The sequence below is a fragment of the Chinchilla lanigera genome, unplaced genomic scaffold, assembly GCF_000276665.1.
Source record: "Chinchilla lanigera isolate Chin_1 unplaced genomic scaffold, ChiLan1.0 scaffold00145, whole genome shotgun sequence".
NCBI classification, from domain to species: Eukaryota; Metazoa; Chordata; class Mammalia; order Rodentia; family Chinchillidae; genus Chinchilla; species Chinchilla lanigera.
The window spans coordinates 2,521,119-2,548,133 of NW_004955546.1; the positions used below are offsets into that span (position 1 = coordinate 2,521,119).

General features: G+C 48.9%; 1 protein-coding gene across 2 annotated transcripts in view; it reads left to right on the top strand.

Moving 5' to 3' along the window:
- The window catches only part of Alox5 (arachidonate 5-lipoxygenase), a 55,684-nt gene that overhangs the window by 25,893 nt on the left and 2,776 nt on the right, over positions 1-27,015 (top strand). For both annotated transcript variants that reach the window (XM_005411792.2, XM_005411793.2), the window contains exons 4-10: positions 9,288-9,410; positions 13,854-13,960; positions 15,112-15,284; positions 17,583-17,729; positions 26,091-26,294; positions 26,534-26,620; positions 26,804-26,982. In XM_005411792.2, the coding sequence (XP_005411849.1) occupies positions 9,288-9,410; positions 13,854-13,960; positions 15,112-15,284; positions 17,583-17,729; positions 26,091-26,294; positions 26,534-26,620; positions 26,804-26,982 (1,020 nt within the window). The remainder of the gene's footprint in view (positions 1-9,287; positions 9,411-13,853; positions 13,961-15,111; positions 15,285-17,582; positions 17,730-26,090; positions 26,295-26,533; positions 26,621-26,803; positions 26,983-27,015) is intronic.

Consider the following 27,015-nt stretch of genomic DNA (forward strand, 5'->3'; position numbering starts at 1 on the left):
TGTGTTTCTTATATATAGCATATTGTTGAATATTGCTCCTTGATCCACTCTGCCAGTCTATTCCTTTGATTAGTGAATTGAGCCCATTTACATGGGTGATTATAACTGATATGTATTGGCTCATCTTTGTCTTGGCATTTTCCTCATGTTGGTTCCCTTTTTTTCACCTCTGTTTAATTGCTTGCCTTGCCTGGTGGTTTCTTTCTCATGATGTTTTCATGATTTTCTTTCAATTGTGGTCATTTTTATCTCTATCTAGAATATCTTTCAGTACTCTGTGGGGTTGGTTTGATGGTCATGAATTTCTTCAGTTGTTCTTTGTCATGTCATGTTCTTTCTTCATTAATTTTGAAAGATAGTTTTGCAGGGTATGTTGATCTGGGTTGGAAGTTGTTTTCTTTCAGGAGTTGAAATATTTCACTCTAAGCTCTTCTTGACTTGAGGTCTTCTGTTTAGAAGTCAGCTGTGATTCTAATGGGCTTTTCTTTGTAGGTGATCTGAGTTTTCTTCTAAGAAACTTTCTATTAAAAGCTCTTTCAAGAGCTTTTAATATTCTATTCTTGTACTAAATTTCTGGAATCTTGATTATTATATGCCTGAATGCAGATTTATTTTGGTCATGGCTGTTTGGAGTATGTCTTACTTATCTGTATGTCAGATTCTGTTCCCATGATTGGGAAATTTTCTGCTATTTCTTCTGCAAAGAGCCTTTTAATGTCATTTGTGTTAACTCCTGCTTCTTCATCGACACCTATCTGTCTTACATTGCTTTTCTTTGCATCGTCTTGCAGCTGTTGAATTGTTATTTCCTGGTTCGTTGTTATTTTTAAGAGATCTTTCCTTTCACAATCACTAACTGCACTGCTGTCTTCAAGGTCTGAAAGTCTATCTTCCATTTTGTTCAAGTGACTTTGCCATCTTTCAATGGAATTTTTAATTTCCTGCATATCTTTTTGAATCTGTTTAATGCATTGTAATTCTTTCCTATACTGTTTATTCAAGGTTTCCATCATTTTTTGTGTGTTTCTCTATTTTTTTATCTATGTCTTGTTTTGATATGCTAAGTAATTCTTTCATTATGGTTGTCATTTTTTTTACCTGAGATCTTATTTGTGATCTGATTTCCTCTGTAGCTTCATGGAGTTGTTTCTTTACTTCAGTTACTAGCACTTCAGAAATTTCAGGTTGACTTACAATTTCTTCTATGTCAGTGTCTCCTGGACTTGTTCTGGGTGGGTTGGAGGTCTGAGATTGCATTTTGCTTCTTAATCTTGTCATTTTCTATTTCAAAGTTTTTTAAAATTTTTTTTCTGTGGTGACCCTTTTGAGTTCTTGTAGTAGGTAGTTATGTCACTAGTATCAGTGCCTGTTTAGGAAAAGTCTGTTCTTCAAGGATGTCTTCTGTGTGCTGGAGAGTCTTAGTTTGTGTTTGTCCCAATTAATTCACAGTGGGATGTTGGTATCTTTTTGGCTCAGTCTCCAGTCTGTTGGTGTAGGGCTGTGGTGATTGTTAGTACTACAGAGCTTCTCAATATTGTTACAGAAGGAAGAACAACTGATTACAACAGATATGACATCCTGGCTACAAATTACAATTAGCAATAATGATAGCATCAAGCACAATTTAGAAGCTGGCAAACTGTGATAACTATTGATTTTGTACTTTACAGACCATAGGAGCAAAGTCTATAATTATATAACAGAACTGATCATAAATTAGGAGTTGTTATGCCAAGTGTTTTCCTTTGGTAGAATAGATTTACCCCATTGTGGGGAAATTTAGGGAGGATAGTGTACAAAACAAAGACAACTGGGAAGGTCATAGAGGCAAGGCTGGAGGACAAAGGATGGTCACATAAGGTTTGGAAAACTAGAGAAGTGGGTAGAAAAGAAAGAATAAAGGATTTATTTGAGGGATTATCTGAATTTAGTCTCTGAGTTTGGGGTATGGGATTAGAACAAGAAAAAGAAAAAAAATTGAGAAAAAAGTAGAAAAAAGAAAAGGAAAAGAAAGTAAGATAAAAGAAGATAAAAATATAATTTTATATATATAGGGAGGGGGCTCCCATCCACTTGTTTCTATTCCATGTGTCTTTGTCCCTAAGCACAACACTGGTTTACCTAACTTACCACCTGTTGGCTTATATTTTTGACTTTTCCATCTCACTAGTCTCACCTGTCCATTGTGTGCATCCTAGTCTGGGTCCTACTGTGTGACTGTCATTCTCCCAGTGGCCTGGTTGAGCAGTGTATACAGAGGAGCCACACCCCTGGGATCCTCCAAATTGTGCATTTTAAATTGGGTTGCTTTTATGGTATGTAAATTATATCTCAATAAATCTGTAAGAAAATTTAAAAATTAACTCAAATCAATTATAGACCTAAATGTAAGAGCTGAACCTATAAAACTCTTAGAAACATAGGAGTAAATTTTCATAGTCAGACTGTCAAAATTAATGGTTCTGTGCTTCAAAGGACACTATGGAGAAAGTGAAAAGACCACCTACAAAACGGAAAAATAGCTGCAAATCATACCTCTCATAAGGGACCTGAATCTAAAATAGGCAACATACTCTGACAACTCAGTTTCTTACAAATATGAGTAACTTAGTTAAACATTACCAAACATTTAAATAGATACCTCTCCAGAGAACACGTATGAATGGCAAGTAAGTACATCAGCCATCAGAAATGTGCAAATCAAAATCATGAGGTACTATTTCATACCCACAAGGATGGCTGGAGTCAAGACAGATAATATCAGGGCTGGCAAGGATGTGGGCTGACAGGCACCCTAATACTGCTATAGTTAGCAGGTTGTGAAACAATGCCAACACCTCAGGAAACAGGTCAATGGCTTCCCAAAATCTTAAACCAAGTTTCTGTGTGGCCTTACAGTTCTACTCTACAGTGACCAAGATTTACCCAAAAGTAATGAAACCATGCCTGGGAGTTTTAGTTGATGGAGAATACTTGTCTAGCATGCATGAAGTCCAAAAAATAAATAAAATTTCAAAAAGGAATCATGAAACTGTATGTCTACACCAAAAACTGGCAAGCAGATATTTATATTAGCACTATTCATGATCATCAAAAAGTGGAAACAACCTAAATTCTATTAACTAGTGAATGGATAAACAAAACATGGTGTATCTACAATGGAATATTACTTAGCATTAAAAAGAAATGAACTAGGAATGCATGCTAAGTTGTGAATGAATCTCAAAGACATTGTGCTGATAGAAACATCGTGTCCAAAAGACCACATAGTGTATGATTCTGTCTACATGAAATGTCCAGCCGGGTGTGGTGGCGCATGCCTGTAATCCCAGCACTCGGGAGGCTGAAGCAGGAAGATCGTTGCAAGTTCAAGACCAGCTTGAGCTACAAAGTGAGCTCAAGGCCAGCCTGAACTGCATAGTGATACCCTGTCTCAAAAAAGACAAAAATAATTAAGTAAATAAATAAATAAAAAAAAATCAAAAAGAATGTCCAGCGCATACAAACTTTAGAGAAAAATCAATGGGTTAGTGGTTACCTAAAACTGGATTTGGAGATGGGGATCAGGATGGGGAGTGACCTTATGGACATGAAGTTTCTTTATGGGGTGCAAATATTCCAAAGTTAGCTTATGAGGAAGCAGGTCACCCAGCTGTGCTGGGTGATAGAGACAGAGGGTGTTGGCATCTGTGCATGGCCTCCCCAGTCTGAACCTGTCTGTGTCTGTCTTGAGGTTTGTTTTACCTCATTTCCTGTGCTGGTGTCATGTCCAAGGGTGTGCAATGCACCACAGCTCTACTGGGACAAGCAGCCCACTGGGATCATAAACCTAGCATCAGTAATGAATTAAAGGGACAAAGTTTAAAAGGAAAAATACTTTACTGTATTTGTAAGAAGAAACCTGCCCTGTGTGAGATGAGGGAAAAGGGTCCAGATACGGATGCCTATAGGCCTTTGTCCCAACTTTCCTTTTATCAGGTGATGAAGATCCTCTCTCCCAGGTGATACCTGGAATTTGTCACAATCTGATTGGTTTCATGAGCTGTGTTAGATAGATCCCAGGCCATAAGACCCTAGCCCAGGCATCATTGCCTGTGTGCACATTCCTAGATGGGTTTTGTTTGAATTTTCCACATCTGTTTGTCCTTGTCAGGACCTTATCTCTGAGATTTATAGGTTGGTTAGGAGGGGCCTTACAGACAAAGTTCCTTGGAGTTAGTGATTAAGTAGCGGGATGTATCTGTATCTAGTGGCCCTAGAGTAGTGCAGCAATAGTGGCCCTAGAGTAGGAATACATAAGTATAAGTATATAAGTGTGACTATATTTTGTATACTTTTCCTTTAAGGTAGTAGCCCCTAACCCTTTTGTGTACTTTCTACTTTATCAGAGGTTAGAAGGGCTTATTGGGTTTCCCACATCTGGCTTCAGCTACGCTTGGCCTATCCTCCTTCCCTCTTGTCTTGTTAATGGCTCCCTCTAGTAAAGTTTAACTCTTTCTAGTCAGGATTAGCCACAAAGTCTAATTAGGCCCTTGTTCTAGTCTTTTCCTGCCGACAGACCCCTTCCCCTACACTGTCCCTGGGAAACATTTGTGTTTGTGACTCCTTCCAAGATAAGGGGTGAGAAGAATAGTACTAAACAGTCAGTATGGTCTCGGCTGTGGAGGGACTGTAGGAGCTGTGTGTGCGTGAGACCTGCCGGCAGAGTTGTCTGGTGTCCCTTCTGTAGAGGTGGGTAGTGCACTATGTCAGCTTGGTGATCTTTTTAATCCAATACGGTACAAGAAGGGGAATCATGCAGAAACTGAAAAACACCTATGACTGGCTTTGAGGTGACTCCATGGCACACAGCTGGCACACAGTGGCATCGTGTACTGGACTCAGCTCCAGCTCACTGTGTATCTGGTGAAGGTCTCGTCATCTGTCTGTGCCCTAATTCCCTCTATTTTTCAAATGGGGCAATAATAGTGCCTCCCTGTATTCATCTAGTTTGTGTTGCTATAATAAAACATCTGGGGCTGGGCGGCCAATAAAGTAAGTAGCTTGCATCAGCTTGTGGTTCTGACCGTCGAAGGGCCCATGCACTTTGGTGCCAGCATCCTGGTGAGTGACTCTGGTTGTGTCACAGTGTGGCAGAGAAGCAGGAAGGGAAACAACATGGGCAGAGAGGACCAGGGCAGTCCTGTTGTCACAGAGCACCTGCCTGTCTCACTGGAGACAACACCAATCCACCCCCATTTGACACACAGAAAGTCCTCAGTGTGTCAGTTTTGTGTTATAGTCACACATTTGGGTCTGCCTCTCAACTTGGTGGTAGCCTATTTTTCTACTCCAGAGCCCAGCTGTGCTTTGGGTTGCCATAACTGTCTAACACATGAGTGTTTTATAATTGAGTGCATTCTCTATTTCATGATCTAAAATGCTCTGGATTATGTACAATTGAATCACATGGTGTCATCTTAGTGACATTCAGTCTTTCCACCCGAGAGCATTCGACATCCTTCCACCTGTCTGGGTCTCATGCAATGTCCTTGGACAAGAGTTCCAGCTTTCTTCCTGCAAATCTGCCATCTTTCTAGTTACTTTATGACAAGGGGTATTATCTGCTATTCTGCTATTATACCTGCTATTCTGCTTATAAATAAATATTGCTGGGATAAAGATAAACTGCTTCCTCTTATTACTTTGTACCTTACTCATCAATTCAGTTGGCTCTAATCATGGTTGTTTTTAGTGACCTTGTGGTTGCTTAATTATTTGGTCCTATTGTTAGAAAGCATGCTTGTCTCTTATTTTCCATTATTTGCACCTTGAATCTTGTTATTTCATGTCTGGAATTCCCAAAACAAGTAATAGTACTAAGGACAAACATCCTTCTCCAATTTCTTTTTATATGTTGAATATCATATTTGCTGTGTTTTATAACAAAAACACTTTACTAGAAAATTGTGGCATTTCATGGTTCATTCTAATCTACTCTTTGTTCAGGTGAACTTTTTTGTTAATATGCATAGGCAGCATCACACTTGTTCTTAATGATTACCTGGTATAAGAATATGATCTAAAAACAAACTCTAACATATTGTGCTGTCTTCCCATTTTCAGTATGATCAGTGAGAACTCTGATAACAGTTCGATCATTTTTCTTTCTACCCAGAATTTAACTCAGGAAATAGAAGTCTTGTTCAGTTCCAACAGTTTTCTCTTCTGTTTCTTTGCTTACTTTGCTTCCAGGTCTCTTCCTCCTCCTTCAGGAGCTCTTGCTCTTCACATCATCCATCTCCTGTATCCAGCTGCACCTCTCTGCCTGACTCAGGGCTCCTTGTCTTCGTGGTTTCTTCTGTGCCGGGTTACAGCCCCTTCTATCTGTAGCCCCTGAGAGGTGCTCAAAACTTACATATAGAACAATTAGACTTTTGTCTTCCAGGAGACCGAGTAAGTCTCAAAGTGACTGTTCTTTTTCCCTTTCTTTGTTGGGATCTTAGTTTATAAATCGTGTTTTGTGGTGGTGGGAAGTCTTTCTACACTGAAGTGCGTGATTTGCCCACCCTAAAGACCTGTCCCTTATGTCTGTTAGTACAAAGGCCTGTGGCTCCCATGGGCCAGCTTGTCAGGGTCTCTCAGGCCACCAAGGAAGGGTCATGGGCATTTGGCCAACTGTTCCGTCCGTGTGTAGAGGCCCTGTCATTTCCTCCCCTCACACCAGTCCTGTGGCATTGCTGCCTGTGAGGGCTGCACTTGAGGAGCTTGAGGGTGGTGGCAAGCACAGTTCTGTCTGTACCAGGCTAAGGAGCAGACCTCTTCCAAGCAAACTTCACCAAGACATGGATACTGCTCTGGGCACCTGTGCCCTTGCTGGCCCCTTGTTGACCTGAGAAACTCCAGCTTCACTAAGCTCTTAAAACCATCAGTGAGCCAGGCATGGTGACACACACCTGTAATCCCACCACTCAGGAGGCTGAGGTAGGGGAATCACTGTGACTTTGAGGCCAGCCTGGGATACACAGAGAGTTCAAGGCCAGCCTGGACTGTAAAGTGAGACCCTGTCTCAAAAAAAGAAGGAAGGAAGGAAGGAAGGAAGGAAGGAAGGAAGGAAGGAAGGAAGGAAGAACAAAAAGAAAGATAGTGTGTCAGTTAGTGGTGGCTTATTTTGCAAGGGGAACAACATAATACAGGACACATACTTCATACGATTATTTATAAGTCACCCAAAGAACAGTGTACAAAAGAGTGCAGGGAATCTGTCCACACACTAAGACCAAGGAATCCAGCTGAGGGCCTGGATCCCACAACAATGTCCTACATGAGTTGAGCTGAATACCCAGAGGTCATAACAATGCCTCCCATGAATCCAACTGAAGGCCCAGAGCCCATGACAACGTCTCATGCAGACCTGTTTCATGGATCTGCTGGGAAGGCCCAAAGGTCAGTGGTGGAATCTACAAAGTCTGTACCAGCAGGAAGAAGGATCTGTGATAGCAGGCTGAGGGATCTGCACTGGAGCCAGGAAGTGATGCTCAGAAGGACCAGAGCTCCCCCAAAAGGTACCACAGCCATCCAAGACAACAATGAGGTCCCAAGCTCCTCCGATGATCAGGATGGATGAGTTCCAATCAGGGAAGCCGACACAGCAAGCTTTTCCAGGAGGCCGGCAGTGCACCATCTTCCCCTCCAGAACCAGGCAGCTATGCTCAAAGTGAGGACCAGAGCTCCCCAAAGTGAACCAAAGCCAGTCTCAATGCCAGCGAGATCCCGAGCTCCTCGGAGGATGAAAACAGCCAAGTTCATCAAGAAAGCCAGCTCCCCACACCCTCTCTCAGTTCCCAACAGCCCTGCTTCTTCTTCTCCAGGTCTGCCTCTTATGCTGCTAGCAACAGTCCTCAGGTGGGCCTCCCACACCCAGCACCACTCACTCAGTTCAGCTGGGGGTTATAAGTTGACCACAAGTTATCAATCCACTACAGATAGAAAGAAAATTCATTTGTGCCCTTGAACTGCCTGGTGGCCAGGAGGAGCTCATCAGGAATGCTGTAGTTGCTGTGCCTGGCAATGGTTAAGGTGTGAACAGTTCCTGCAGTAACTGCCCAAGCTCCCCAAAGCACTGGCCCTGATAGACACATATATTGAAGATGACTGGGCTACTTCCAAAGGAAACAAAGGGAAATGCTTTGCACGCTTGGTACATTGCTGCCAGTGTGCTAGCCTGGGCACTGTACAAACACAGCAGCTGATTTCTTAACATCTAGGCAAGCAGAGTGTCATAGCAAGCCACCGTGAAGAAAAAATGCAAGGGGCTGCACCCTCAGGAGGCATCCCAGATGCCCTTGTGCTGCATAATAGGACATGCCTGCCCAAACCCCTTGTCCCTGAGTGATGCCATCCAGTTCCTGGTTGCCTGTCATGAGCCAGAGAGACTTTCTGGGTCAGGGACACTGTGGAAACCAGCGGGGACCTCTGCATTGGGAAAAGCACAAAATCCAATTAAAAATATGCAAGACTTTTAACAAATTTAAAAAAATCTTCCTCCTAAAGGAGAGGTTGAAAAGGAAGAAGAGACAGGAATACAAAGGAAAGGTCTGAAACCTTGGTGTTTCAAATTTTGGCCTTCAACAGGCACAAGCCCTTTTCCCCTGCCCCAAAGAAGTGAGTAGTGTTTTGTTTTATTTTGTTTTGTTCTGTTAGCTCAAGTTTGGTCAATAAGCGAACCAAAAGCAAAGTAAAAGAGGAATTCCCAGTGTTGTGGGATAAGTTCCAAGGTCACTGGATGTAAGCATCGTTACTGGATTTGGACAGTTTCAGTGGCATCAGTCTCTAATCCTGCTGTTGCTGTAAGGTCAAAGGGGACAGTCTGTTGGCAGTGTGTGCTTGGGGGTCATCACCCACCCACATCCCCTGCTGCCTTGTGGGCCTGTTGTGTAGGTGTGAGAGCTTCCTGACTACCATAAGCCAGACACGCACACAGCCCAGGGGCCCACACTGACCAAGCTGACATCCAGGCTGGGGTGACTTGGCAGACGACATACTCCTGCCTCCTGGGTGGGCACCGTGGGCTCTGCTGGGGGACAGGTTTGGATCCATAGAGTGAGGTCTCCAAGGCTTCCTTCCCCTCTCCCTTCTGCACAGGTGACACTGTTCCCCTCACAGGGCCTCAACGATGCAGGGCCGGCCTTGAACATGTCGCACTGACCGTGTCATTGGGGACATCAGTGACAGCATAGACCATCTTCAGCTTTCAGGCTAATGCACGGCCTGGCTTTAACCTGGGTTGCTTCTCTTCTGCCCACTAGGTGGATGGAGTGGAACCCAGGCTTCCCCTTGAGTATAGATGCCAAATGCCACAAAGATTTACCCCGCGACATCCAGTTTGACAGCGAGAAAGGCGTGGACTTCGTCCTGAACTACTCCAAAGCGTGAGTTTCCAAGTGCTGCAGTGGCTGTGGCAGGGGCAGCAGGCCAACCTTCAGGGTCTAGACCTTGGTGGCAGCCATCCCAGAGCTCCTGCCTCATTTTACTGTCTTAGCCACAAGATGGATCCTTGGTGCCCAGCTGCCGGGGTCACCTGTGTCTACTTGGGGACTCCAACTCCAGGTATCTCTAGAGAACAGCCTGTCATCACCCACATGGCCATCCTTCTGGGGCCTAGACGGTGACCAAGATGACACAGTGCCGTGCTGACAGATCCTAGGCTTCCCTGTCCACCCATCATAGTGCTCCTGGAGGTAGCACAGTCCTTGTCTACTCTGCAGTTGAGGAACCTGTGGAGGGAGCACCCAGCACCATCCACAAGGCCTCTTGATGACAGGTGGCAGATACTGGGCTCTGTACTGCCAGAGCTTTGCACAGCATCCTTAAAGCGGCCAGGCCTGAGACCCTGGATCAAATACGGTCCACCCCAGGGTGGCAGGGCCATGCCAAAGGGAATCTGTACAGTTCAGAGGCTGACGAGGACCCTGGCACCCAATGGCATCTGACCACACCCAGTGGTGCTAGGGACCTCCTCCACTGACATTCTCTTGTTGGTGGGCCGGGAAGGCTTTGCTGTCAAGGTCGCCTGGCCTCATCACTGGATAGGAAGATACAGGCGGGCACTGGAGGGGAGGAAGAGTCTGGCCCCACTCATAGGACAGCTGGGTTGTGACCTCTCCTGACAGCTTCAGGAGGGGTGCCTTGTGTGCTTACTGCCCATGTCTAGGCTGATAAGATGCAGTCTACTGTGAAGGACATTGAGACTGAGCTTCCTTCCTATGGCGCAGGACTGCACAGGGTGGGACTGAACCCAGGAGAAGTGAGCAGGGTTCAGCTCACCCTGACAGACAGATGGTCTGGGGTTGGGAGTGGCATGTCCTTGTCCATATCCTGAGGCCTGCGCAGTCCTATGGGCCATGTCCTTGTATTCCAACTGTGAACCGAGAGCTCTTAAATAAGAAAGTATGCCTGGACCGAACAGTACTCACGTTCTCCTCATCCTGTGTATAAACAGAACAGCTGTCACCTGAAATCAACAGGAATCAGGTGCTAGGGTCACACAGGGCTGATTCAAAGACAGCCAGATGTGCTTAGGTGTGGTGCAGATTCTGAGTGGTTTTACCAGGCTCAGAGGGACTCGAGGGTGACACTATGTGGCCTCCAGGGAAGGTGCAGGTGCCAAAAGGGAGGCGAGAACAGCTGTGAGGAGGGAGCTGCAGAAGGGCCAGGCTGGGCAGCAGTGAAGGACAGTGCCCAGTCCATGGAGGAGGAAGAGGGGGTAGCAGGGCCAAGGCAGGGGACACACGGCACTAAAAGCAGCTATGAGCTCTGGGTAGGTGCATCCTGGGTGGATGTGCAGAAGTGGAGGGTAGAGGAGGTGGCCCTAAGACAATGAGATCCCCGGCAGTGCAGCACCAGGTTGAGCCCTTAGTAGGGCTGTGTGGCCAAGGCTCGGAGGCAGGAGGTGGCACAGAGGCAAGCGTGCGCTGGGACAGGTGGGACCATGGGGGTTGGCACTTGGCATGTCAAGAAATGACAGGCCAGTGGTCCGATGCCCCTTCCAAGCCAAGGCCTTCACAGTAAGGTCTATGACTGTGGCAACCCTGGGCACTGGTTCCAAGGGGGCAGAGAAGGGGTCCTCAGCTAAAGAACTGGGAGTGGGGGGAAGAAAGAAGAAATGTGAGGATGCCTAGGGGAAGGGGGGCTGCTGGGCATTGTGGCCTTCATCAGTGGGTCCCAGAACATAGGGCTGGGGCTGCAGACTTAACAAGAAGTGAAAATACAGTCAGAGTAATTCTGTTCACTCCAGTGCTTTATGGATGTCCGGCTGGCCCTGTGGCCAGCAGCACACTTCCGGTCTACTTAACAGATGGGGTGACAGCACAGTGAGGTTTGGGACTGGTCTCGAGGCCCTGTGCTGGGATGGTAGCCTGGTAGTCGGTGCTGACCTGCTCCAGGGTGATGCTATATGCCTAGCAGGACTGCCCACCAGTGTCCATGCTCAGACCCTGTGCACAAGGTGGGGAAATGGGGACTCTGAGATACAAGACCCCACTCTAGGGTGCTGAGAGCCCATGTACCCAGGGCCAGGCTTTGTCCCAGTGGGTCAGCTGGGCAGTGGACCTGCCATGGTCAAGCAGGTCCCCTCCCCTTGTGCAAAACTGAAACCCGTTGCCAAGGTCACCGTGGAGCCCTTCTCTGTCACACCCCTACACTGGGCAGTGCGGTTTCTGGGGTACTTCTGAGAAATGAGCATTTCCTCCAAGCCATCTGTTGTGTCTGGAAAGGGGCCAGCCCTGCTCCATGAGCTCCGTCCCCAGCCCAAAGGCAGAACCTCAAGATGGGAAAGGAGAACTGGGAGATGGGAGCATAGCAGGGGGAAGTGGCCGCTTGGCCACAGCTGGTGTCCATCCAGGCTCCACACAGTAGAAGGCTGTAGGATGGGGATAGGGACACTTTCCAGCTGTGTCATTGCCTGGCCGGGTTGTCACCTAGCTATGATATTGCCCAGCTGTGCCCTTTGAACCACCCAGGTGTGCTGTCCAGGCTACAGCTTCCTTTTTTGTGCAAACACAGATCTTTGAAGTCCTAAGTATTCTGCTTGTCCATAAGTATGCAGAAGAATTTTGCTTCCAGATGCTAGGCAAAAACTCCCCTACCAACCCCATTTCTTCTTGGGTTTGTGGCTTCCCCTGAGAATGACCACATCCTACCCACTTCAGTACCAACCTCTATCTTGGGGTCAGAGGGCCCAGCTGGGGAGGCTGTGACTCACGCAGCTCTCCAAAACTCTCTGGGGTGGGGATCCTGGCACAAGACCTCATTTCCAGGCATCATGTGGTGCTGGGTACTTCTCAAGCCCCAGAAGGGTGTAGGAGGCCTGGAAGGCCTCTCCTCTCACAGAAGTAAGTCCTTTCCACCTGACAGGGGCTCTGCCCAGGGCAGTCAGCTCACCAGGGAGCTGGTCCAGGGAAGAGGTGGCCAGGTAGACAGGGGCTGGGCTGGGATATCACATTCTTGGGCCACTGGTGAGGCTGCCCTTCCTGTCTGGGTAGCAGGACAGTCACAGGTGGGAATGTGCTTTCCTCCCCACAAAGGCCAGTCGGAGTGATGCAAGTACCAGAGGCTCAAAGACCTATCGCTGAAAGTTAGTCACTTTCCTATCGCTGAAATACAATTCCAGACTTAAGGGAGGTTTAATTTGGCTCACGGTTTCTCAGGATTCAGTCCAGTGCCAGCTGGCTCTATGGCAGGAGCAGCATGACAGAAGGGCGTGGTGGAGAAGAGCCTCTCACTTCACAGCAGCCAAGAAGCAGAGCAGGGAACAGTGCCAGAGAGGAAAGGGGCAGGGACCAGACATGGAACCTAAGACCACACTCCTGTGACTCACCCAGACATGCCCAGGAGTGTGCACCACTAACCCCCTAGGTGGCTCCCAAGCCACCAAGCCTTGTTAACTTCACACTCAACACCTCTCCTTGAAACCATATTCGATGCCCAAATAAGCTCCAAGGCCCTAATTCCACCTACCACACTACAGCTATCCTGCATATAGCCTGCCTTGCTGGTTGCCTGGCTGGCTGCCTCACACACGACCACAAGGGTACTTCTCCTGGGACAACAGAGTTGATGTATCTCAGCCCTCTGTCCCATCAGTCCACTCTGGACTGAGACCTCAACTTCAGATTCTGCAGGGAGCCTCTTGACTCCCCTCCTGGCATGACCACATGCCCATGTGCCTCGTGTCTTCCTTCCTCTCCTCTCTTCTGTGCATACCAGAGAAAATTGAGGCAGGGTGTGGCACAGTGAGGCCTGGCCAAGGTTGCCCAGCCTCTGCCCTGCCCCACCCCAGGATGTATAGGAGGCCGGGGAAGGCTGTCCTCCCCACCTCCACCTTTTCCGGACTCATCCCACACAGGGGACCATGCAGGCCACACATCTCTCCTCTGTTACCTGCAGTCTGCACGTGAACTTGGCAAGTTCCTGCCTGGTTCCTGCTGGGCCATTCTGAATGATGAGGGTTTGAGCTCGTGTCCTGCTCGGGATCAGACCCAGAGCCAGGTCCAGGCAGGAAGTAAGTGACCCGCATATCCCCAAGGCCAGGCCCTGGGTAGCAGCTGCCCCTTGAAGGTTCACGCAGAACTGGCTGCTGAGCGGCAGCAGATGTCTGGAGCTGACTAGATGGAATGGGTGGGGATGTGATGTGATGGGCGATGAGTGTGGGTGAGGACAGATTCCCAGCTCTGAGCTCTTCTCAGGGCACCTGCCTGGCCTCTTCACAGGCAAGGGCCATGTAAGTATGGGTATATCCTGGCCCCACAAAGCAGCTACCTGCCTGGGAATTGTGGGGCGTGGCGCCATGTGAGCGCCACCCTGTCCATCTGCAGGATGGAGAACCTATTCATCAACCGCTTCATGCACATGTTCCAGTCCTCCTGGCATGACTTCGCTGACTTCGAGAAGATCTTTGTCAAGATCAGCAACACCATTTCAGGTGAGTGTACATGGGGCTCCGGGATTTGGGGACAGAACAAGGGGAAAAGATTTCCCGTGTTGGATTTGCCAGGAGACTGGCACAGGTGCTCCACATACCACAGCTCAGGGGTATGCAGGCTTCACCACAGTCACCCTGGCCTGCAGCCCTGGGCCCCAGGCCACCCTCCTCACACCCAGAGGCCCCAGTGGGACATCCATTTCCAGCACCCATGGCCTCATTTCATCACCAAAAGCCTCAAAAACAACAGAACAGTTTCTTTACACGAATCAGCCATTGGTGGCACTTGGGATCCAAGTCAAGGCAAGATTTGCCTTGTACGGAAATGCTTGTTTTTTAACGTTGAGGACTTTGGGCCCAGATGTGTGTCTTATTTGCTTTCTCCTTGCTGAGACGCAGTACTTGACACCCACAGCCCTAAGGATGAGAGGTTTATTCTGGCTCACAGTGTGTAGAGGTGTCAGTTTCTAGTCAGCTGGCTTCGAGGCAGGGCAGCATGGCAGAGGAGAAACAGCTCCTGGCATTGAGGAAGCAGACAGAGGTCAAGGGAGGCTGGGGGAAGGGAGACAGACCTGTCCAGCCACACCCTCAGCTCCTCCTCCTCCACCAGGCTCTGCCTCCCAAAGTCACATTAGTCATGAACTCACTAGCGGGCTCACCCACTGCTGCATGTCACACCCTCGTGATCCAGTCACCTCCCCAAAGCCTCACCTATGCGGCTATAGGGGAACGTCCAAGTACAAAACCATGACAATGTGCTTGGCAGACCGTGGCATCACAATGGGCAGTGGTGGCATCAGAAAGACACATCAGCCACGGAAATTAAGGAAGGAGGTGTAGAGAGCACAGAAAGGGGCCTTAGGCGATGCCTCCCCAGTGCCCCGCCCCATGCTGAGAGGAGGAGCTGAAATTTGAGAGGGCTGGCTACCCCAGACTATGGAGCCACTAAGGACCAGTAAGGTAGGACAGGTAGCAGCAGGACCTGAGGGGTGGTCCCCACAGGAGTTGGGCATGGCAGGTGCAGCCCGTGACCAGCTGACCCTCCAATGCCCAAGAGAGGGGACCCTTGGGGAGTCTGTTTTAGGTCAGCGTCTGCAGGGCTGCAGCCCTGGTGCACTCTGCTCAGTTCAGTAGCCCGGCCTCCTCCCTAGAGCGTGTCATGCAGCACTGGCAGGAGGACCTCATGTTTGGCTACCAGTTCCTGAATGGCTGCAACCCTGTCCTTATCCGGCGCTGCACACAGCTGCCCCCGAAGCTCCCAGTGACCACGGACATGGTGGAGTGCAGCCTGGAGCGGCAGCTCACCTTGGAGCAGGAGATCCAGGTAGGGCCTGTCGGTGGGGTCTTAAAAGCCACACCCTTCGCAAGCTGGTGCCCAGGCACTACCTCCAGGCCCGTCTGGCTGGCCACCAGCATGAGACTGTAAGATTGGCCACCTCCTCCTTTTCCTGGCAACAGTGCTGATGAGGGTCCTAGGTCTGGTGTAAGCTGTCTTGAGCCTCATAGGTCAGGTTCTAAGGGGCTGTTCTCCATGGTGCTTGCATCTGGAAACTTAAAGCCACAATTTTGAATATCAAAGTTGACAATTACAAGTGCTTCTTCTGCCTAGGGGCCAGGGGTGGGCCAGGCATGTGACAGGTGCTTTGCACACACTGTCTTCAAATCAACACCCACCTGTGAGGAAACCAGGGAAAGAAGCAGGCTTTGTGCAAGAACACAAGTGGAGATGACTGAATTTAAACTCTCTAATGAGAAATATTGGTGTCACTCCTGCCCCATGTCTCCCAACTTTTCCTGGCCTGTCAGTTCCTAGGCAGCTGGAGGAGATTCAAACCCATTCTTCCTGCATCTAGTGGGACCCAGGGTCAAGCCCCTCCTACCCTGGGGACTGATGGCCCCAACATCAGCCCTTGGCATCTTCTCACCGCCTATCCTCACTGCACACAGCATGATGGGGCCTCCTGCCACCAGCCAGTGCCCACGCACATGCATGTGCACACACACACCCCCTGAGCAGTATTCCTCTGCAGATTTAGTTGCTGAACATAGCTTGACTTCATAGCTGTAGGTTTCAAACTTTAGGGAATCACAGAGCCATAAAAGACAGAACTGGCATGTGACCCCAGCCACCAAGAAGAGGCCCCGTCTTGGCCCCAGACAGACACAGCCTCGCCCTGGGGGTATCTGGGCACTTCCAGAGGGGGTGGGATGGGGGACATCTTCCCTTTGAGCTGCCCCTTCTTGGTCCTAGTGCTCAGCTGTGGTTGGGATCTTGGGCAATAATCCAGGAATCTACCAGCCACTGGGACTGTCCCCTGCACACACACTGACCATGTCTCCACTGTCCCCTCCTCCCTGCCAGGCATGATGCTTAATTCTCAGTCATTCCCACCACCTCTCTTCGGTGGCCCCTTGGCAATCTGTGGTAAGCTGTGGCCTGCTAAAACTCCTAAACCTTGTTCCATTTTGTTTTATCTTTACCTGTACAATTTATTTTTGAAACACAAGTAGAGAAATTTCCTCTCTTTTTTGATACACAATAATTTACCTATTACTGTTGTTGATTTTGATTCATGTTACAGCTCTTCAAGACTGCTGTATGTCTTAGATTTTATATTAGGTTCTTTGGTTTCAAGTCACAGAAATGAACTCAGTCTGGTTTAACCCAAGAAATGTCGGGGCGAAGGCAGCTATGAAAGCATGAGGCTCAGGCACAATCCGCAGGGAAGGAGGTGAAGCTTGGCCCTCTCTCTCCCCACTGCTCTGCCCCTGGGGGACTGTCCTGAAGGGGTCTCCTCCCTGGGGGCAATGGTGACACTAGCTTCACACTCAGCTTCCAGGGATTTAGCAAATACCACCCACTCCCAGAAAGGAAGTCCCTGTTGCCTACGGTCCCAGATGTCTCTGCCCCATCCTCCTGGCCTGCTGGTGTCCTGAGATAGACCCTTGCTGAAAAAGCCAGAACCCGCAGAGTAGGGGTCGCTGGCCAGGAGGCCCCAGGGCAGGACGGCCAGGGCAACCGGGCCTCGGTCAGTGGCGATGTCCAGCAGGGTGACATGATGCCTTGGGACAAGAGACACGCCAGACTCGGCCTTGCTCCTGCCTGGGTCCCAGGGGCCCTGCCCGCAGGCCGCACGGGGGTGGGGGTGGGGGCTGCTGTTGATTGGATGGGACAGCTCCTCCCTCCTACGGAGATGGAGGGACCCACGCCAAGCCCAGGTGCACCACGCCCCTGGAAAGGAGAAGGGAAGGGTGGAGGAGGGAGGGAGGGTGGGGGAGGAGGAAGGGTAGGAGGGAGGGGCGTGCACAAAATTAGGCAGTGGCGAAGTTGCAGCTCCTACCCAGTCCCTCCTTGGTCACAGACCCTCCCACTGCCCCTGAAGGGCGCAGTCAGTTCCCTGCGGCTAGTGCTGGTGTCACTGTAGGAGGCAGTAATCTGTGCACTTCACACACAGGGAACTCGCCTGTTAGGGCTTCTGAGGATGGCCCTGCTGTGACCTTGAGACTCTGACCTCCTGAGATGAACAGAGAGGGGATCCCCCAAAGGGTAGCAGTCCCGCCCGCCACATCCCACATTGGGTCTCCTCCGTGGACAGTGACCGGGCCTGTCTGCCTCCCGCAGGAGGGCAACATCTTCATCGTGGACTACGAGCTGCTTGATGGTATCGATGCCAACAAAACCGACCCCTGCACGCGCCAGTTCCTGGCAGCACCCATCTGCCTGCTGTACAAGAACCTGGCCAACAAGATCGTGCCCATTGCCATCCAGGTAGGTAGTGACAGGCTTCCTGCGGCTCCTCCCGACCCCCGCTGTGGGGAGGAAGGGGCCCAGGAAAGAGGCGGAAGGACCTCTGCCCCTGTGCAGTGTCCACCCGGAGGGGAGGACTCCACTCCCAGAAGCCCCATGCCCCGCAGGGCAAGGGGGCTAGCACGTCTAGCCCCCATGCAGCACCCAGCCAGGGGCACAACCTGTTATCTCAGGCAAGCCCAAGCCTGAGAAACAGGGAAGAGAAGGGACAGCAACAGGGTACACGTGGGAAGTCTCGTCTCCTGCTGGCAGCCTGAACTTTGAGCCACCACTGAGGGCCTCCAGAGTCTCTTTCCTGCCCTGACAATGGAAAGCATACAAATACCAAGGCCCACACAGACAGAAATCAGAGGACAAAAAAATCCAAACTCCGGTTCTTTGAAACTTCTGAGAAAAGCCCTCTTCCTAAGGCTGCTGGGGAAAGAAAGGAGGACAGAGGGGAAGCAGAGTGCAGAGCTCACGCTGTATATGTGGGAGGCCTTGGGCTCCACCTCCAGCACCAGAATTGTGCAAGGAGAATAAGGGTGACATTAAAAAGAATTTTTAAACAGAGTAATTGTGAGGCAACAAAATTAGATAAGCTAGAAGAAATAGAGTTTCTTTTTTTAAGCTAGGAGAATACCAATTAGAAGAAATTGTAGAAAACAGGCCAGTTTCCATATCAGCAGCTGGAAAGCCGATTAAACTCTAGCGTGGGAGAGGTGGCATGATGAGCGCTGGGTTAGCAGACCTTTACTGCGCATGTTTCCAGAGCCCTCAAAGACTCATCAGCCCCCAAATTCATTCCATGCCACTAGTGTAGCCCAAGCTCTGTAACAGGATCCAGGTGGGCTGTGGAAGGAAGCTGAAAACCAAGCTGAGTTACTATTCAAGATTTAAAAAGGAATCTAAAGGGGCAAAATGAGCACAGCAGTGTGGTGATGAGCATTGGGGTCCAAGGAAGTGGCTACTGCAGATAGTTCAGTCTGAGGGGAGCCGGCCGGGATTCATTTCACCAGTGAGGAGAAAGCCTACGACTGTGTCAGTAACACAGTAAACATCACTCAAAAAGATAAAACTCCATTTTCCATTAAAATTACAAATAAGAATACTGACTTGAGGCTGCAGGCAAGTCTGGGGGAAGAAATCGTGCCCTTGGGGTGAGAGGCTGAGATTTTTATATGTGAGCAGGGGTGTCTGGGAATTAATTAGCAGATGTGTAGGGACTGCCTGATGTCAGGGATCAAGGGGATCAGGATGAAATATGTGTTTGTGCTTGAGAGGGACTTAGGACATCCTATGGGGATGGGGAACACACGGTGTTGTTCTGGACATGACAAGTGGTTGGATCATCTGGTGATGGATGGGTGGTGCTGGGGTGTAGCTTACACAGTGGGAAGTTAGCATCCCGCTGCAGATTCCCCATTCAGCAGACTGTGGGCTTTGAAGAAACACTAGGGGAATAATCCCAATTCCCCACAAAGCACTTTCCTTGCAGGATAGGAAGGACCAGCGAGGGCACTGGCAAGGCTGAGTGCTGCACGAGGACAGGCAGATATGTAAAGATTAAAGTGAAAGGGGACACAGGAGACAGTGGGTCATGGGTGACTAAAGAGACTTTAAAAGTAAAACCAAGAAGCCAAGAAGTCATGAGGGCGATGCAGGCATACTTGATGACCTAAGGTCTTAAACACTGAATGGTAAAATTCACCAAAGTAAAGCCAGAAAGCAGTAATAGATTAGGGAAAATAACTGCACCACACGTGCCAGGTAAAGGGTGAAAATTATTAACATACAACAGGATAAGGAAAGACAGATACCTCCTAGAACAATGGGCAGAGCAGATGCAAGGGCTTTATAGAAGAGGAAATGGAAATCAAGCCATCAGAATATGGAAAATTCTCAGCTGGCAGTTAAGGAAATGCAAACTAAAGTTAATGAGATACCGGGTGGGCAAAACCAAAAAGTGGTGAACACCCAACTGTCGGCAAGAACAGCACCCCAGATGCTGCCCAGCAGCCCAGAGCGGTGTCTACAGCGTGAGACCTGGGTGTCCACAGCCAGTAATATACCCAGGCCAGCAGCTGAGCAAGTCCTGCAGCACCTGGGTACCCAGTGTACCTGTTGTGGTTCTAGATTTCAGAGTGAGCAATGGGAGGATCGTAGGATTGGGCTGGCATGGTAAGGGCCATCGTAGGAGGATACCAAGGAACAGGAGTGCTCTAGGCTTTATGGGGGGAAGAGGGCACTCTGTATCCAGCTGGCACACCCCACACCCTGCAGCCAGAGTGCTGAGGACACAGCATATTGTTGTACCAGGAGGGTGATGATCCACACTGCTTGTGGAGGAAACAGACTTAGACACACTCTGAAGCAGTGGAGGACAGTCTGAATGACCTTCCATAGCCAGGCCACAAACTGTCATTTCAACATGAATGCACTGGATCTGTCCCCACTGACCTGCAGATGTCTCCACTATGTGTTGACAGAGTAAAAAGGCAAGACACAGGGACTGATATAATTAACAGGATCTCATCTGTGCAAATGGATGCAAGAATGCAGGACACTGTGTGCATGGGCAAATACTTGTGTGGACATGGGAGACATAGGACACGGGGCTGTGACTAGGAAGCCAGGTCTTAATGCAGTGGGGACCAAAGATACTCCTCAGTTTTTTGTCTTTGATGAAAAGTCTCAGGTAAGACACATAGGTGATCATATAGAATATGGACAGAGTTTATTACAAAGTGTTAGCTCTTCACAGAGAAGGTGGGAGAGAAATACACCTTCAAATGTGCAGGTCCAGTTTCAGGATGGCAGTTGCCCTGAGAGGTCTCGGGTTCTGTTTGTGGTTAACTGAGTCTACAGGGAATCCTTTCCTTCCAAAGTGGGCATCGCACCACACCATGCATTGTAGGGAGGGCCCAGCCATGGGTGTGTGTGGGCCAAACAGGTTATTATGCCAGTGGGCGGGGTAGATGGGGCCCCTGGGGACCATGAGCACTTGGACCCTTTCAAAGAGGAAGAGCATTGTTCTGTGAAAATGCTAATGGAATTTTAGGCAGAAGCCCAGGTTCTGGGATCCCAACAGACTGGGCTCAACCACCTACCCTGATACACCATCAAGGACCCAGCAATGGGGAGGTGGTGAAGGAGCTTGGATCAGCACAGCTGTGCCAGACATACGGTCAGGTTCAAGATCTGTCCTCCAGGGGCAGAGGAACTCTGAGGTTTCACGGAAAAGAGGACAAAGACAAGGGTTGGGGTTCATACCCCTGGGGACTGGACAGTGGGCAGCCTGGATGTTCAAGGCTGAGCTGTGGTCTGGCTGGCAGTGAGCTGAGAACTGGTTCTTTGTGGTCACTTCAGGGAAGTCCTGATGGCCCAAAGGGGCAATTGGGTCCTGTGAGATGGGGGCATCCCCAGGTCCTTCCTGGGGTGATCTGTCTGCACAGCTCTGCCTTTCCTAGAGTCCAAAGTGACTGCAGACTCAGGACACTGACTGGAGAATTTAGGCATCGCTCCAGGGGTGTGGAAAAGGACATTGTCGAAGGTAGCAATTAGGTGACCCTGAAAATCTTGACCTTAGTCACAAGGTTATATAAATATAGAATCAATGAACCCTATATTCTTAGTTTTTAGACAGACTCTCCTTGCTCTGGCTTGTATCTCAATGTCCCCTCAAAGCCTCATGCACTCATAGGAGGGGCTTTTTGCAGATGGCTGGATCTAGGGTGTGTGATGCTTGGATCAAGGATGTGATGCTGGGATTGATTCATGGTTCAATGGTAGGATTCAGGACATGAGTACTTGATTTGACAAAGTATAAGGGACAGAAAGAGGGTCACTGGTTGCTTATTGCTTGCTACCTTCTGCTTGCTCCTCTGCAATGCCCCTCTGCCATGCCACACTGCCATGAACTGAGCTATGAACTGAAACCACTATGAACTGTGAGCTAAATAAACTTTTCCTCCTTTAATTTTTGGGTGTTGGATATTTTTGTCTCAGCAATGACAGAAAAGTAACTAAGACACAATTTGGTACCAGAGAAGTGGAGTCATTGCTGTGACTGTACCTAATCATGTGGTTTAGGAGCCTTTGGAACTGGCTTGTGCAAAGAGTTTGGAAAGGTGTGCAGATATCCACTGAAGCAGCAGCCCGGGAATGCCTTAAGCTATACTTGCTGGGAGATTCTGATCAGAGCTCCGTAGACCAGAATGTTGGTAGAAATGCTGCCAGTACAGACCAGGATCAGGGGCTTTCTGCTAGGAAGGACTGCATTCATTGTTGGATGCCAGATGATGTGTGTTATGCTTTGGCAGAAAGTTTGTCTGCATTATGCTCATGTCCAGAGACTTTGCCTGAGACTGAGATCAAGGGCAGCAAACTAATTAATTTGGCAGAAGAAATTTCAAGGCAGTCTAATATTGAGGTTGTGGCATGGCTACTGTTGGCGGCTTTTAGCCAGATTTATGTTGAGAATTAAGGGCAAAGAGGCCAGCAGAATGATTTAAAACATTTTGAGTTTGGCCAGAAGGATAGCTCCAGTAAACCTGTGGCCTGCAAAGATGGAACAGGGAAGAGGAGAAATTGGTCCCTGACAAGACTAGCAAGGAAAAGCTAAGTATTTTAGAAGAAGACAATAGATGGCTTGAGGACATCACAAGAACCAGCAGGACTCCAACCTTTGTAGCCTCAGAGTTGCAAAAGTGAAAGATTTTGCTTTGAGAAGAGACCCCTAGAACACCATTCCAGAATGGCAGTGGCCTGGGGAAGTTATTCTTCAGGTTTTAGTTCACGACACTGGACCCCTACAGCCAAAAGAGAAGGAAGCCTGGCTACTGCTCCAGCTGGCAGTGGACCTTGGCATCATCCACATGGTGCTTGTTTTAGGTGCATGCAGAATGTAAGAACTGTGGAATCAAGAAAGCTTCCACCCAGATTTCAGAAGGAGGCCTGGGAAGCCAGGAAATGTGCCCCTCAAAGGGCAGTATGTGAAGCTGTGAGTGTGAAGCCAAAGATACAGTGGAGACCTCAGAACATTGAAGAAGACAGGAACATGGATCATCTGAGGAAAACTGCAAGGAGGCAAGCAGAGCCAGCCCAAGAAAGAAGCTACAACCATCACCAGCAGTGCCATAGGCGTGGAGACACCCAAGCCCTTTGGAGCTCACATCTTGCCACAGAGTGCTTTGGATGCTGCACATGGAACTACAAGACTTAATGTTTTCCCTGCTGGATTTTGGACTTGCTTTGGTCCCTTTCCCCATGTATCCCCCTATTTGTAACTTTTGGAATGGAAATGTTTATCTTGTGCCATTGTATGTTGGAAGTGTTTAACTTTCTTTTCATTTGTACAGGGGCTCAAGCTAAGAGCTTGCCTTAAATCTCAGAGGAGATTTTGGACTAGGAATTTTCAGCAATGCTGAAACTGTTAGGCCTTTGAATATGCTTAGAGCTGGAATGAGGGTGGGTAGCCTAGAAAAAAATATAAGGGCCAGAAAGAGGGTTGCTTATAGCTTGCTGCTTTCTACCTGCCCTGCTTCACCACAGACTGTTTCTCCTCTGCAATGCCCCTCTGCCATGCCACCCTGCCTTGGAGCCAGCTGACTATGCACTGAAACCTTTACAAATTGTGGGCTAAATAAAACTTTCCTCCTTAAACTTTGGGTATTGGGTATGTTGTCTCAGCAACTAGAAAAATAACTAAGACACTCCTTAAGTGATGAACATGCCTAAGCACAGACTTGACCAGGTGCCTGACCCAAATTTTAAGGTAATAAAGAGACAGATAAAAATGTAGAGGCCAGGCACTGGGCACTGCAGACACAGCCTCTAGGTCCCTGTAAGAAGAATACAGGTGCAGAGTTCTCCAGCCTCCTGTCTGGTGATCCAAAATTTACCTGAAATTATCTGAGAGTTAAAGATGAACAGCTAAGCCCATTCATAAATAGCACTGTACAGAACAACAGCTGTTCTCTCCTGCACCATCTACACTCTCCAAGAATAGCCAGGGGGGCTGTCAGAGCTGCCCTGTCCCTGCTTGGTGCTGGAGCTGAGACTTATCTGGTCCACACTGAGAGCTGCTGTAGTTGCAAAGTACAATTATGATAAAAATATGATGAATATTTGAATGCTCAAATTTTCAAAAGTTATTACATTAAAAGATCATTGCCATGAACTCCCCTCAAAATATTCTCTTCCTTTGAACACACTGAACCCATTGTTCATACCCCTTTCTGAAGCAGTTCTGGAGTCCTCTTTCCTGAGTGTCTAGTTGCTCTCATTTACCGTTCATGATCATTTTTACTTTGGAGAACAGCCAGAAGTCTCACAGTGCCAGATTCGGTGAATAAGATGGGTGAGGACGCACTGTGATATTTATATGAGCCTGCCTTTCTGTTGAATGGCACTTGGCATCAGCATTTACCATATTTTTGATCATTCCTCATAAAGACATTCATGAAAAAGGACTCCAGAACTGCTCCAGAAAGTGGCAAGAATGATGGAATAAATGTGTTCAAAGCAAAAGGAAGTATTTTGAGGGGATTAATGGCAATGTGTCTTCTACTGTAATAAAATTTTGCATTGAAACATTCATCACATATATTAATAGCCCTGAGATTCAAAGAGTGAGGGGAAATATATGGAATATATTATTAAATAATTTTAAATTGGGCTTTGTATTGATATAAGGGAAAAAATCTCCCAACCTGAAAGATATCTGGAATGAGTTCGTGTTCTCTAAAATCAAAGAATGGATTTAGGAACAATGGAGGTTAAGAGCAGAATATATTTATTGTGGGAAAGAAAGCTTTTGTCTGAGAGAGGGACAGAAGGGGCCCAAGTGGGTTGCCAAGGACCCTGCCTTTCCTAGGGATTTTATAGAGTAAAACCACGAGGTGAAGCAGGTCCAAGGTGGGAAAAAAATGGGAAATTGCAAGGTGGGCGTGAAGTGGGACAAAATTATGGTCAACCAATAAGATTACAAGCATAATTGTTCAGGTAAAATTGATTATATCAGGGTCAAATAGGGAAGTGAGTCACACAGCAAGCGGGCAAGAATACAGACCAGGGGCTTTTCCTGTAGGAGGCTGAGTTGGTGACTCTTCCTGGCTTTCTCAAGGTGATAGAGACCTACTTAGAATATCAGTCCCTGATGTTTATCCTTAGGGAGGTGCGTGGGTGCATTTGTTTTATCCTTTGTCTTAAGGTCTGGCCCACAGCTGGAGGTGTCTGTCGCCCCTGTAGCTGCAAGGTATCTCATCTTCCACACTGGCTCCTTCGAGGGCCTCGCCCTGTCTGACTGCCTATAATATTTCTAACTCTGCTGCCTATAACAATATGAGATAATATTTTGGATGATATATTGGATACAATAAAATTAGATTATTAACCTATATTTTACCTGTTTCTGTTTACATTTTAAAATGTGGCTTCTTGAAAATTTGACATTCTCTGCAGGCTTGGCATTACATTTCTCTTAACACTGTTTTGGATTGAGAGACAAGTAAATCACCTGCCAGATCCCTGCAGGATGAAGCCAAGTATAAAACAGCTGCCCTCCCAGCTCTCGAACCAGCCCCCGTCTCTCCAAGCTCCAGAGCTCCTCAAAGCCACCTTCTCACTCATGGCTCAGCCCCTGTGGTGACACACCTCTCCCCCAGGTCACCTTAAATGCCAGCCCTCCAAGGCTCCTGCAGTAGTGCTACAGCCTTCCCACCTTCTGGGCTCGCCAGGGCTTCACTATCTGGTGCTGAACTGAAGGCGAAGGTGCACAGTAAGAGATGCACTGGGCCCTGGCTTCCATCTCCAGCACTGGGTAAAAAAGGGTGACCAAGAGTTTTTCAGATTAACACAATCTGACTTTCATTTTAGAGCAAACGCAGGCCCAGCCATCAGTCTGATCAGGCCTAGTGGACTCAGCTGTAAGAGGCCCTGGATCACCAGGCACAGGAAGTGCTCATGAGGGCAAGAAGTAGAGCCAAGCACCTAGGAGACCCTGGGGATGAGCAGCACTCAAGGGCAGGGGAGAGGGAGAAGCGTAGGGTGGGGTGGGGGCACGGCCACTGTACCCCACTCCTGAAGCAGCGCCCAGGCTGCCTGCACCAGCATCCCTGTCCTGGAAGGAGGAGCCAGAGACCAGATAGGCACACAGGTCTCAGTGATGTAGCTGGGACAGGAAGCCCCAGCCCTGGACCCAGGACCTCCATGCTCTTCCTGTGGTCTGACAGTTGCTGCTGAAGATGATTAGATGCTTCTGGAATTTGCCAGGAGACAGCTTCTCCAACAGCTCCTCTAGGGCAAAACACACCAACACTTTTTCTCTCTTCAACCTATCAGCTCAACCAAACCCCAGGAGACGAGAACCCCATTTTTCTCCCTTCGGATGCAAAATACGACTGGCTTTTGGCCAAAATCTGGGTGCGTTCCAGCGACTTTCATGTCCACCAGACCATCACCCACCTGCTGCGCACACACCTGGTGTCTGAGGTGTTTGGCATTGCCATGTACCGCCAGCTGCCTGCTGTGCACCCCATTTTCAAGGTATGGCCAGTTGCTCGGAGTAGGAACCTCACTGCCCAGCAGGGGCTGGTGGGTGGGGGTAGCTTCAGAGAGCCCTGGAGAGGTGCTCAAGAAGCTCAAGGCAGTAGTCAAGTGCAGATGAAGTCAAGGTCATCACTGAAGCCCAGCCCCAAACCATGCAGTTCCTCAGCAGGAAGATCAGCACCACAGGCTGGGCTAGGGTGCTGCAGCAGCCTTCTCTGAGGTCCTCTGTCCTTTAGCTGCTGGTGGCCCACGTGCGGTTCACCATCGCCATCAACACCAAGGCCCGGGAGCAGCTCATCTGTGAATACGGCCTCTTTGACAAGGTTTGCGCCCCGACCCTGTGCCTCCACCAACCTGGGTCCAGGTGCTGCTAGGAGGTGGGCTGGGAGCTTGTCCTTCCTGAGTTGATCGTCCCTCCTGCCTCCACCCAATACAGTTTGCCCCTGAGTCCCCACCCTGCTGTCCCAGTCCCCAGGGCTCTGGCTAAGGGGCATTCCCTCCTGCAGGCCAATGCCACGGGAGGCGGTGGGCACGTGCAGATGGTTCAGCGTGCCATGCAGGACCTGACCTACAGCTCGCTGCGCTTCCCTGAGGCCATCCGGGCCCGCGGCATGGACAGCACTAAGGACATCCCCTACTACTTCTACCGCGACGACGGGCTACGGGTGTGGGAGGCCATCCGCAGGTGCATGGGACTGAGCCTGGGGAGCATGGGGGA